Source organism: Falco cherrug, chromosome 9 (assembly GCF_023634085.1).
Source record: "Falco cherrug isolate bFalChe1 chromosome 9, bFalChe1.pri, whole genome shotgun sequence".
In the NCBI taxonomy this organism is placed as follows: domain Eukaryota; kingdom Metazoa; phylum Chordata; class Aves; order Falconiformes; family Falconidae; genus Falco; species Falco cherrug.
The window spans coordinates 56814510-56828174 of NC_073705.1; the positions used below are offsets into that span (position 1 = coordinate 56814510).

General features: G+C 41.1%; 1 protein-coding gene across 19 annotated transcripts in view; it reads left to right on the top strand.

Moving 5' to 3' along the window:
• JAKMIP3 (Janus kinase and microtubule interacting protein 3) overlaps nt 1-13665 on the top strand; it is an 89621-nt gene that overhangs the window by 30800 nt on the left and 45156 nt on the right. For 18 of the 19 annotated variants that reach the window (XM_055721196.1, XM_055721182.1, XM_055721188.1 and 15 more), the window contains exons 3-5: nt 1860-1999; nt 4508-4749; nt 8035-8532. In XM_055721196.1, the coding sequence (XP_055577171.1) occupies nt 4615-4749; nt 8035-8532 (633 nt within the window). In that variant the 5' untranslated portion in view covers nt 1860-1999; nt 4508-4614. The remainder of the gene's footprint in view (nt 1-1859; nt 2000-4507; nt 4750-8034; nt 8533-13665) is intronic. The other variant, XM_055721177.1, reaches the window with a different exon arrangement.

Below are 13665 nucleotides of genomic sequence, written 5' to 3' on the forward strand. Positions count from 1 at the left end.
GGGAAAATCTCATTAAGGCTTCAGCATTCCAGTCTGGAAGATGTTTCCAATGTCAGCCCCTTTGCCCACACTGCACCGATGGGAGCCTGTAGGATCTGAAAGTCAGTTCCTTCCCCTTTGTCACCTGAAACTTACTGTGGGACATGTAGGCATGAGCCACAGCAGAGCTTGCAGAGGAGAAAGTCTCCTGGTGCTGGTTTTGGGGCACAGGTGCCAGCTGCAGGCAGTGACTTTGGCTAGTGAAGCCTCAGCAAACCTTGGCTGAGGGTGGGCAACCGCAGCCTCCAGCTTACCGCGCTTGGGCTGCTCTCGTGACACCTTGCATGATAGTATTTCAGATCTTCAAAAGTTTTGGGGACCTGCTCAAAGTAAACATTGCAATACAAGCTTTTCTTTCTTGAAATAAGCTAACCAATTGTAAATTTTACTTTTTAGTAGAGAAAAAGCAGATCTAGGCAGATGGTTGTCATGAAACATGTTAACTCATACAATTAAACCTTTTAATTGTTTGTGTGTATATATATATATATATAAAACCTGTTTTAAAATTTAAAAGGTTAAACACTGGAAGTATAAGGACACATGGTGCTACAAATCATCCTCAGCCAGAATTCCCAGCAAGCAAACTGTGGTTAGCAGCCATCAGGTCCCTGGTGCTACAGGGACGGTCCCGGAATGGTGTGCTCATCTCTCTGCATGATGCTCCTGAGGGGTTCGCTGAGACAATACCAGCACGTGGTGGCAAAACAGTTGATCTTCTGCTGCTCAGATTCCCTGGGCAGTGTGTGCCCAGGCTGTCTGGCTACTCTGCGCTGTTACCACGCGCTGTTTCCAGAAAGTCAGCTGCAGGGCTTGCGCTGCTCCCAGCAAGCCTCTAATAACATCTCTGCCTTTCAGTTTACTTGCATTGGTTCCTTAGTTTTATTTTCTGTAAGAAAACAAACAAAAATTCTTGTAGCCCTTGTCTGTCAAAAATAATCCTTCTGACTGAAATTATTCTTACAAATCCCTGTATCGCTCAAATTATTATTTGCCTGGCATTCAAATGTAAGCAGATAAAAGCTTGTGTTACGCTGCTTCTCATTTCCTCAGGTTGTGAAATAACCTGGCATCACCTACTGCATCGATCGTTATATCATTTAAGAAAATAACTGTAATATGCACAAATGCTACTTTCATCACAGTAGGTGGAATTCAGTGCCTGTGGCTATAGGCTGCCCCATTTTTTTACCTATGAAGAAAGAAGGTTTTTAAGACTCCATTGTAGATCACTGATGTATCGTGTCTTCTTACACAAAGAAGCAAGAGTCTTAAATGTGAAGAACATCTGCTCCTGCTTATAGGTTTTGCAGGCAGTATCTCTAAAATCTCATTTGTTTCTATTTCTTTAACCAACCAAACATGTTTCTTTTTATAGAAACTTCAAGGTTACAAAGTTAAACACTAGACTGAGAAACAACAGAATTTAAACAGTTTATAGCACCTTGTTTTAATCAACTAATATCAGGAACTTAATTTCCTCCCCCTGCTTCTTTCTCTATGTCTCAGCCTCCCCACTCTCACTCCATCCCGGTGTAGATTTGCAGCTTTCAGCTTTGATTTCCCCAGCTTTCAGCATCTTTGCCCAGTTACTCCCAAACTCCAGCCACTTCTCCTGGATGCTCTCAGCTCTCTCTCGGCTTCATATCCCATCTATATATCCCCCATGGCAGCCGCCTCCCTCTGCTCTTTTCTCCCTAATGGATGTGGATTTTTGCTCTTAGAATTCAAATCAGGCTGTTTCGTTATTATTACTATTACACTCTTATTTTACTGTTATTACTATATTGTTATTTACTATTGTTATTTTATCATTACAGCTGCCTTGAACTGTTAAGCCTCTACTCGTGCTTGGACAGAGAATAGTGCTGCTCTGTTGTGGTTTTGACTATGAGTCATGATGTATAAACCAATGCATTGAAGGTCATCATCCAGAAAGATTGTTATCCACATTAACAGGGTTAGTATTAACAAGGTTGGAAATATTTTTCCAAATTTGAGCTTTTTTTCTGTATTTCTGTGCTATAACTTAAATAGATCTTTGAAACAAGGATTTACTTCAAACTAGAAATGTAACAAGTCAAAAACAAATCCCAGTGAGGTTTTTTTAACTGAGAAATAAATGTGATCTGTTCAGGATAGAGTTTTATTAAGCAAGTCAGAGTTTTCCAGCGAAACACTTTTTCATTAGATTTTACATTCTTCTGTAAATTTACATGTTATTGTTAAATTTCTGATCCATTCTGCTGTTTGCTCCGAAACAACATAACTATGTCATCCCCATCCTTGGGTCGGAAGTTGGCCCAAGTCTTGCCTGAGAACTTTGTTGAAAGACAGAGCCTTTATACCACTGGGTCTCATACCTCCTCTGTTACTGCAATTTTTAGGATCATCCAGTTCTCTGAATACTATTTTGAACCCTTCTCCTCACGGATGGTGTTTCCCCATTTTGTGTTACTATGAGCACGCATTTTGTGTGTGAGCTTGTTAGCTGGTACTCTAGGCATTTCATTCATGATTTCACTCCCATTAATTTTTTCATAGACTATTTTAAAATAAACCTTGATAGTGAGTCAGCTTTATCTACAGAAGCAGAGGCCACTGTTTCTTTACATGTGTTGCTGTTTATCATTTAAATAGGAATGAACTGGGTTTTCACAGCCATAGTCGATGTCCACAGATCAAAAAATTGTACAGGATAATTATCAAGGAGCTTCTGCAGCAGCATAGGGATTCTTCTTCCCTATTGCTCTGACAAAGCAATGTTTTACGAGAAGATCCTTCAGAAAGTGTGGAAAGTGTGAAAGAAAAAGAAACCTTGTGGGAGCATCCATATTTTGGGAATAGTGCAGACAGTAACTATGTTCCAGTGCTGCAGAGCTGAACAAAGCCTCCGCAACACAGCATTTTGCCCAGAATTTCTTGCAATCTTCAGGTTTCTATTAAATTAAACCTGTTCATGCTATTGATGAGCACTGAGTTAAATACTGATCAGAGGAAGAATTGACAGTAACCTGAACGCTCGCCTGCTGACTTGTTCAGCACAGAGTGATCAAGTGCATAACATTAATGGACTGTCTGTCTGCCTCAACAGCTCTAATAAATGAATCAAATGAAGGATAAACTGTGATGCTGTCCGTCAATCCACTTCTGTGCAGGGAGCTCACATATCACAGGGATTTAACTTGATTTGATGAACAGGTTAATTATTTATTTTTACTTAGAATTCTGATACAGTTTTCTGAACCATGGGATGGATGCAGCATAAAAATGGCATTAACAGACAAAAAATACCGTCTTTCGCCCTATGTTTATTTGTCTTTGTCTCAGACTGCAAATTCTTTGGAGTGAGTTTGCATCTTGCTCTTAGACTTCCTATGCCCAGCAGTTATACTAAGCTAGAATATGTTTTTTACAAGGATATGAATTTTCAATAACTATTTCCTTAATAGTATTGATTATAAAGGACCTTTGAGTTTCATTGACAATATGATTTTCTAAATTTGGCACACTCTCTGCAGACTGTAATGCTTACCCATTCCAGAATGCTGCTGTTTATTCTGGGGCAAAGTCTCTGTTGGAGAATTTTGAAGTAAAAATCAAAAATGCATATAGCTTTTATCACTGTACTTAATATTGTATGTTTTGTTGACAAATCTGAAGTTATCACTATAAATTGTGTATGTTGTATAATTTATGAATATGTTGGGATTAATGGGTAGGCATAGGGTGCAAACTATATCAATATGTGAATTCTGTGAAGCTGGGTCCACATTTGCCCAGTTCTCCACTGTTTAATAGAATGAACTTGCCTGTCTCGGTTTCATTTGCTTAGATTTGACGCAAAACCTCTTAGTGCGAATAAAACTCCTACATTGTTAGCAGACTTATATAAACCTATATAGAGCTGAATTGCTGTTTAGATGATATACTGCACACTCCTGTATAGAAAACTTATGTTGTCTTTGGGTAATCTCTGCTTGCTTCTGTAGCTTCTTATTTTTTTTTTTTAAAAAAAGACAACTTTCATTATTTGCATCATGAATATCTGAAAAGTTTTTGTAGGAAACCAAGCATTGTTTTTCTTAAGACTTTGCTTTTTAAAGAATGTTAAGGTATCCTATACTGAAAATACAGCCATTGCTGTCTCCAAATCAGGATGGTTCCAGGGGCTGGTGCTTGGACATCCCTCCTGAACATCTGCATCCTTCTGCACTGTGTGAACTCCAGTGCAAATGAAGTGACAGAAAACATTTATAGTTTGTGATCTAAACGTTTTGATCTATACAGGTATAATACAAAATATTATTACACCTGAATGTATCTAGCTCCAACTTGATCCAGGGAAGAGCCACTTTGGCTGGTTGACATGTACCTCGTGCCTTCTAGGAATGTCTTGTATCTCACGGTGTGTTTGGTGGGTATTGCATTGCCTCTGACAGTGTTTATCTGATTTCCCTCCTTCCAGGCAAGTAAGAAAATGTAGTGGGACGGAGGCAAGGACAAGAAGCCCCAAGCAAGTGCTGGGACAAGGGCCTCCAGGCAGGACTCCCCTCCCTGTCACGCGGCTTCACCATGTCCAAGAAGGGCACCAGCAGCCGAGGTAGGGGGGAAAAGCCGGACGCCTTGGCCGCCTTGCAGGCTGCCAATGAAGAGCTCAGGGCCAAGCTCACCGACATCCAGATAGAGCTCCAGCAAGAAAAGAGTAAGGTGTGCATCTTTTCCTTTCCTTCCCCCGTTAATTAAAGTAAAGATAGTCTGTTTCTGACCGCTAACCACTTTTTGCCCCACTCAAGCTGACTTGCACACAACTTTGACAATAAATCAGAGTGCATGACCCTGGAGCTAGCCTTCTGTGGGAAGCGAGAGGCCAACCCCTTTATTGCAGATTTAAAGACTGTTCTCCTTGTATCTATAACCTGCGTACAGTACAAAAGAACTCTGAAAGCCTGGGTGCTTTGGTGGTATGGCTCTCGGTGGGAAAGCCAAGCAGTGAGGACTGGACAGCCCCTGGGCAGGCAGGACTCGGCTGCAGGCAGCATGTTTGCTCCCACCATCCAGGAAGAAGTTGGAAAACTGCATAGCTAAATGCCAGCAAAAGATCTGGAAAAACAAACACCCGTTCAAAACAGATGGCATAATCGTAGCGGCAGGCCGAAAGCTGTCCACATCCTTTGTTTCTCTCGCTACAACCCTTTCCAGTAAATATTTACCTATTTGTGAGGGTGGCTATGTTGAGGGTTTTGAATACAATTTTATGTTATTCAGAAATTCTCTTGGCTTGTTCTTCTGTTTCACATTTACACTAATTTCATTTGGGTTTTATGCTCAAAATCCTTCAAACTGGCTTACAATTACCAGATGTATGGTAATAGGCCTCAGCTCCCCCTCCCACTCTGAATGCCAAAGTTTAAGGACCACAGTTTCACCCTGAGCCTTTGGGAGAGCAGCGGCTGCTGCAGCCTGAGCCTTGGCTTTCAGAGCTTTCAGCCATACCCTTCAGACTGCTTCTCAGTGAGGGCATGAAAAATTTATTTGCTTTTGCCTAGTCCTGCAAATTAATTTCTACTGATAAACTTTTTTTTTTTTTTTTTTCAGTTCCAGAATGTTTATAGAGACATGGATTGCCATGCAGGGACAGAATGACATTGTGCATTTTTTCCATTGATTTGCATCTTTATTAGACATTGTAGGCTATGAATCTGATTTTTGAAGAAGCTTCTAAGGGTGGGTGGGTGCTTATATATATATATATATAAGCAGGACACCTATTAATCTTTCTGTTGTGAAGCAGCATTTGCAGTTTTAAGACCAAGGACCCTGTTTTCCTTTTCCCTGTTCTCCCCAGCCAGTTCTCATCATGGCTTCTTTTGAGTGCATGGTATGGTTTTAAATTGAAATGTCATTTGACTCTTCTGTGGTCAGATATAGTTAGTTGTTTGTACTGAATAATTAATTCCTTAAAAAGCATCTGATAAAATGCAATTGTTTGGGCCTTCACGGTAGCTTGCACAGAGCTTTTTGTGTCTTGCATATGCATCTGCACATAGTGCGGTTTGGATTTGTGTGCCTGAGTGTGCCAAAATAACGGCTCGGTGTCTGATCTCTCATGTATTCTCCTGGGAATGTGATGAGAGAGCTTCTGCAGCTATCCAGCCAAAAAATAAAGGAATGACTCAGACTTACTCTGCAAGACACTGGCTAATTCCTAAATGTGTGTTACCTTAAACATTAGTCTTTCTAGCACGTATTGCACACACTTTAGCCATTTCTGAGCATACATTTGCTGTAGTGTTCGGCTATGGATGGTTAGTTCACCTGGGTTTTGTGCTTCTTGCGTAACTTTATGATACTTATTTCTATTGTGTTAACTCATGCTTTTTAGGGCACGGAACTGGGCAAATTAAAAAGTCCATAAGATTGCAAGGAATTATTACTTAATTATGAAAAGAGAATAGGATGCTAAAATCAGTATTGGTGCCTAGACTTTCACCCTCAATATCCATAATTTTCAAAATTATGATACATTTTTGTTTCTCTTTTTCTAAATGTGCAGATATTTCTGCTTATGCTGGTTTCTAGTGAAAGAAAGGTCTTTTCTATGAATTTGTCAGGGTTCTTTTTCTATATTCGCAAGTTACTGTTTTCCTTCGAAGAATTCTCAAAGTTCTCTGTAATGTCACTTTTTTTTCTTTACACCCTCACAGTTTGGTTCTGCAGTGTTCTCATTTGTGAGGCGGGCTTAGGCATATTCTCAGCAAGGAAACCTGATGGTGTCTGCTGAGGAAGAAAAATGGATCTTTACTGAACAGAATTGGCTGGAACATTTTTCCCAATAAACACTTCAGTAATTAAACACAACATAGTGAATATCCACTTCTTAATTTTAGCATTTAAATGTGTGCACAGGCTGTTCTGTTAAACATTATAGTGCAGAAAAGACAGAGCAAACAGACATGAACTCGCTGCCTCTGAATAAATCTGCCCAAAGGAGAGGGTCAGCTATGCAAACACTGCAAAAGCCACTGCAAATACATGCTGGGAATAGCTTCTAGTGTGATGCCTGCCCTTATGCACCAACCACTTCAATAAAAAGCTGAGGTGCATCCTTTTTTCCCCTAAGACACGTGATTCTCATTTGTAGCCCAGAAAATCACTCATGACTGCCTGACAGCTCTGTCTGCTCTTCTGTGGTGTGTATACGCACACATAACTCCTGAGCCAGGATGCACAGTACCAGTGCAATGGATGGAATTACAGACGGTGAGCTTTACGCTGGTGCCTAGCTAAGCGTGGTGGTTCATAGCAATCACAACCCAGAGGGTAGGTTGTACCTTAAGGCTCTTAGTCATTGCTGCTGTTGATCTTGATTATGTGGAGCTGCAGTGGCTGTATCAGTGACAAGGTGAACACTCGCTGGTACTTCTGGAGTATTTGTGGTAGGTTTAGAATCACTTCTACAGCCCCGAGTCCTCCTGACTGCGTTGCTGACTGCGTTACTGGAGATCCACACAGGCACCTGCTGGACCTCAAGTCCAGTCACTCCGTGACAGTGTGTTGAAGGTATTTGCCATAAATTATAGAAAAACTTTTCCCTGTGTAAATGTTTTACAGAGATTTGTAATGCCTGTAAAATTTGTATTTTCTTCACATAAAAAGTGTCAAGAGAGGAATTGCTCTTTCGTAAGTCTACAGCATGAAGGCCATGTGGCAGAGCTCAGTGACCCTGGGTTTACCTGGATCCTCCTTTAAAAAGCGATGTTTAATATGCAATAAGGTATTAGGTTGTAAAGAATGAACAAAATGCCAAATGTGTAGGTCTGTGTGTGGTGATAGTAACTCAAGAGGTTCGGCTTTCATTCTAAGGCACAGACACAAAAGATTAAAGTTAATACTGTAAAGTGATCCATCCCACTTTTAAATAATATTATGATTTTTATTGATAATTTTGTTGATCGAAAATACTGTACTTTTTTATTATTATTTTCTTTGTAGGTCAGCAAGTTGGAAAGGGAGAAAAATCAGGAAGTTAAGCAGATCAAGGAGCACGAACAGCATAAAAGTACAGTAGTGGTAACAGAGCTCAAAGTCAAACTTCATGAAGAGAAAATGAAGGAGCTCCAAGCTGTTCGAGAAGCACTTTTGAGACAACATGAAGCTGAACTACTTAGAGTAATAAAAATTAAAGATAATGAAATCCAGAGACTACAGACCCTTCTCAATGCTGTACGTGATGGGGCTCCTGACAAGGTGAAAACAGTGCTGCTTACGGAGGCAAAGGAGGAGGCCAAGAAGGGGTTTGAAGTCGAGAAAATCAAAATGCAGCAAGAAATTTCAGAGCTGAAGGGTGCTAAGAAACAGGTGGAAGAGGCTTTAACTATGGTCATCCAAGCTGACAAAATTAAAGCAGCGGAGATAAGGAGTGTATATCACCTGCATCAAGAGGAAATCAGCAGAATTAAGAGGGAGTGTGAGAGAGAAATTCGTAGACTGGTACGTGTTGCTATTTGATTCTATGTTTTTCCTAACACTTACGTTATTGATAGTAAGTAAATGAAAGTTCAGTGCTGGACCCAAAGGAGTGGGTAACGACAGACATTCAAACTTCCAAAGCTTGCTTCAAATCTGTTTTACATGTACTAGTAGAGATGTCAAAATGTTTTTTAATAACTATTAGGATGTTTTGTAAGGAACTTCTTTTATCCATGTCAGTGCCTATTAATATTGTTCACATTTCAGATATCAAGAACCTCTTGGGTTACTAACTGGTTTGGGCAATTCTACAAAACCGTTATGTTTCTTGGCCCATGCCTCTATTACCCCACCACTTCTTCCTTGCTGATCCACCTTGGTCCCTCCCTTTCCTTTGCTAGTTCCCATAAAAATCCCATAATGAGCTTTACGCAATCCCAAAATGCTCGCTCTTCTGCATCCCATAGTGAGTCCTATACCCTGTAGGCAATGACCCCCTTGGCTCTGCAGGGCGGTGGGGAAGGTGTTCCTCTCTGTGACCCCAGGACAGGCGCTGGTGCTCCTCCTTTGGTAGCTCTACAAGCAGCAACCTGGCAGGCTCCCACCTTCAAGAGGCCACTGGGGTTCCTCACCTGTCATTGCTCATCTGATCCTCACCAGATCTTCACGTGTGCTGATCAGCCTCCCGTCACCAAACTGAACCACCTGGGTCTCAGTTGCAACAGTGTGAGTCTTGAAGGTGCTAGCTACATACTTATGGCTTACGAGTACTCCTCCAGTGTGTTTGGAAACTTGTTGGAGAAGTTAAAATGGATCATGTTGTTGGTAAAACAGGAGAACTCCCTGCAGGAGGGAGCTCCCTCCAAATGGGAAGTCTTTGCATGAGAGGCCGGCAGGTCACCAACACTTTCTGGGTTTTAGGATGTTTTGTTCTCCACTGCCATCTCAGATGCTTGCCTTAACAGTTCCTGGAGTCCTGGGAGCACGCAGCTGATTTGCAGGACTGTATCCCTTAACTGTTGCTGCCTTTCCCAAGGACATGGGAACAAATGTAACACCCCTACCTTCATGATGCATATTTTGGGTCTTATTCTCAGTATTTATTTGATGTCACTATCTTTTTGTGTTTGCCATGCTTTCTTATAGCATTCAGTGTCTCAGTATAAACTCATTCATGCCTCTTCTAAGTCACTATCCCTTGACTATTACCTAAATCCTAAAAAAAAATTTTAAATGCACAATCAGCTTGCAGACTGGCCCACTCAGAGTATGGCAGCGCAGCCATGCTTCAGCGAACACCGGGCAGAACCTCCCTACCTCAGGGCTAGTACAGCATCTCCTGTGTCCTCACAACCCAGTGACTGACCCTCCCTGCGCTGCTCCAGCACACAGCAGTGTTACGTACCCTTTATTTAGCCACCCGTTCTCTCAGACTTTAGGATGTTAAGTCCCCGTCCCCCCCAGATTATTTTTATGAAGAGGATATTAAAATAATTTATAACAAACTGATCTATTGATACTGTTCAAATATCCTGCAGTGTAAGTCTTTCCAAAATGTACATTACTAGATGCATTGATTTAATACATCAGAATGAAAGGATGGCTAATGTCTATCCTAAATAAACCTGCTGCATTACATGAAAAGTCCACGCTAATAGCCTCTAATGTAGAAGCTATAAAATAAATATGTTCTTAGTTATAAGGAATAGAATGATTTGACGTTATGTTTTCTAAATTGCCTTTGAAAATCAAACATTTTTTTAATTCCTGCTTGAAAGAATCAGATTATCTAACTGTACTAATTAAATTACATGATGCCATCATTTTACCAAGCCCTGAGTACTTCCTGAGTGGCTTTAAGTACTTTCAGCTCCATTGACTCAACCATAATTGATTTCAATGGGAGCTGTTGGCTCCTGGCACCTTGCAGGGGAGGGCCCAGATGGTTCGGGGGAAGGGCTTGTGCCACATCACATGATAAAAGCTCTCCTCTCTGTGAAAATGAGGCAATTCTCAAAACACTTAAACAATTACTGAAAACCAGTGCTTTTTGCCCCTTTTAAGATAGGGTCCATCAATAAAGTACAGTCATTGAGCCTCACTGGGTTTGCAGTGAGATGGAGAGGAACATGGGACAGCCCACTGGGAGCGGGTCAGTCTGCCCGCCCAGCGCAGTGATGGCATGGCACCTTCGGGGACCGCTGTGGCAGCCATCCCCCATGGCACCTTTAGGGACCCGCTGTGGCAGATATCGCACACAGAATTGTTAAAAGACTCACATCAGGATTTGAAAAGCTCTGTGATTCACGTACGATGCATTATTTAGTCATTTTAATCAAAGGGGGAAGTAACCTTGGAGTAAATTGTAATTTCATCCCTAGAAAAATACTGCTTTTTTTGTTCAGTCAGAATAAAGACAAGTTGTACTCATTCATGTTTAGCTTTGCAATGATGTGAAGCCCTTTAAGTGAAGTAATTTTTTAAAGGTATTTATCTCCGATAGGTATCGTTTTGCATTTCCAAGTCAAGTATATCTATGGAGACTTATCTTAGGGAAAATACTTCAATACATAGTCAGAGGGAGATTGTTTTAAAAAGCTGAGCCAGCACTAACCCATTATTCTCCTTTCAAATTAAAAGTAGTTTGGGTTGGGGTTTTTTTTGGTTGTTTTTTTTTTTTTTTTGTAGGACAGACAAGAATACATTTGTTGTTGTCTCACTTTAGACTTTTGGAAAAATTTTGTCTGTCCTTTAAAGTAACAGATCATGGAATCATGGAATGGTTTGGGTTGGAAGAGACCTCAAAGATCACCCAGTTCCAACCCCTTGCCACGGACAGGGACCCCTCCCACCAGCCCAGGCTGGTGTGGTATGAAGATGCAGCATTATGCAAAAAGAAATTGTACAGCCATCAAGTTTACTTTGTGCAAATTGGAGTTTATTTTGGTCTTCAGCATCATCCTCTCTTGTCAGATTTTGCCAAGGGAGATGCATGAAATATATATATGTGTGTGTGTGTGTGTATATATATATATATATGTGCTCAGGTTTTCAAAATAACCAGCTCTACTATGAACCTTTTCAGTTTGTTGACTTACTACAACTTTGAATGAAGTTAAATTGTTGCATCAAGCCAAACCCAGTGCCAGTGCATGAACTTTGTCCTGGCCGAGTTCCTGAGGGGAATTCCTGCCTTTCTACCCTCCTCCAGAAAAGACCTTGGTGAGGGAATAGCTGACTGCAGCCTACCACACCAGGTGCGCCTGCCTGTGTGTTATACTCATCTCCAGCAGTAAAAGTAAATCCAAAATATAACTGTGGTCAACAGAAGACTTCCAAATGCAACTGCAAGCTGGGTCCCCCCCAGCTTGCGCTGCTGTGCCAGGAAATGTTTTCAGCGGACCCTACATACACAGGAAGCAGGGGTAATATTTGCAAATGGTAATTTTGGTAGTTTTGCACTACAGGCCCGCAGAGGCTTGCAGATTGTAACAGCTAACAAGGTGTAATCTCTCTTTAGAAACAGTTGCCACTTCATATTTACCAAATAAAAATTCTAGCTATTTATTCTAGTTATTTTTCAGGTGCCAGGGTAACTACTCATGGATAAAGGGTAATTACTCATTGGTACTGATGGTTTTGGACTAATCCCATACAGCAGGGATTTACAGGCACTTCCTTGAGATTTCTCTGTTGGGCAGTGGTAAATTAGTGAAGATGTCTGATTTAAAGGACAGTATCAGATGAAAAGTGTAGGAAGCTGAATTTTTAAATATTCATTTTATTAGTGACTGATTCAGTTTTTATCTTCTCCTTTTTATTCCCTTATGTGGTGAAAAATTACCATATTTGGTATTATATGGGTATCTCAGTAGTCCCCCTATACTGAAAGGTAGACAAATTATTCAAAGTGAATAATTCCTTCTTGCAAATGTGGATTTTTATTTTTTTTCATCATTTGTGGTTTGAACCTCGTTTACAACAATATTTATTCCAACTAAACCTGGACTACTGAAGAGTTTTGTTGTACATGAAAAGCTATGCAAGGTTACTTCTGCATTTTGGAGGGTCCTAACCAAGAAGTCTACTCTCTTCTGTGCTGTAACTGCGTAGCTGTTGTGCTACAACACACCTGACACGGGGCTTGGGGCTCCTGTACGTCTGGAAGCACTTTGAAGCTGTTGGGACTGGTTGTGAGGTTTCTGCTTCCAGCAGTGCAGGTCTGAGACACCGCACACTCCATTTTATGGCATTTACCAGTGGCACTGAATAATTCTGCTGTGCTGAGCATGTCCTGAGCGTGAGGAAAGTATGTGTATTTGAAGGCAGAGCAAAAGAGGAGAATGCAAAATAGGTCATGTGGGAAAAATCTTTGAATCTTTCTTTATGCACAGTTATTTCTCCCATCCAATGTACTTTACTCAAGTATAATATTGCATTCAATTCTGTTAGAATTTTTGTTACAAACTGTGCAAGTTATTATTCATTGAAAAATCTACTCTGATTAGTCTTTTTTTCAATATATCTTAATATAAGTCCACAAGTATCTAGCAATTTGATATGAGTAGCTTTCCATAGAACACTACCAATACTGTGTACTTCAACTCACACCTCAAACTCCAAAAGGAACCAGTTTTCAGAAACGAAAGGCTTTAGTTACCTAGCAAAGGACATTTTTTCATTATTTATAGCCTGAATGGGCAGCAAATTACAATTCCACTTGCACCACTTAACCTTCCTGTGCTTAACAGCTTACCACATCTCCCTCTGCATCATTCCAGTGATTCCAGTGGCATTCTGGTGCTTTGCAGGTTGGTAGTAAGGGTCCAAACGCTGCCTGTCTGTGTCAGTCGTTTCAGCTGGTGACATTGCCAGCAAGGCAGCGGCAGTGCTCGTGTCCGGGTGCCTGTTCCCAGGTAAGCACTGGGAGCTGGTGTGATCCCGGGGGAGCCATGTCGTCAGCACCGCCACCGCCCCCCATGGGCCGCTCTGCTGGAGGACCAGTTTGCCATGTCACCAGCTCCCAGGTAGTACCTGACTGTGTGTAACAGTTGCCATAGCATGCTGTTTGGAAATGAGCATATTACATTTACTGGGTGGGCCATAAATACTTTCTGTCTGGTTAAGTATAACTGGGATTTAATCCATCTGAAA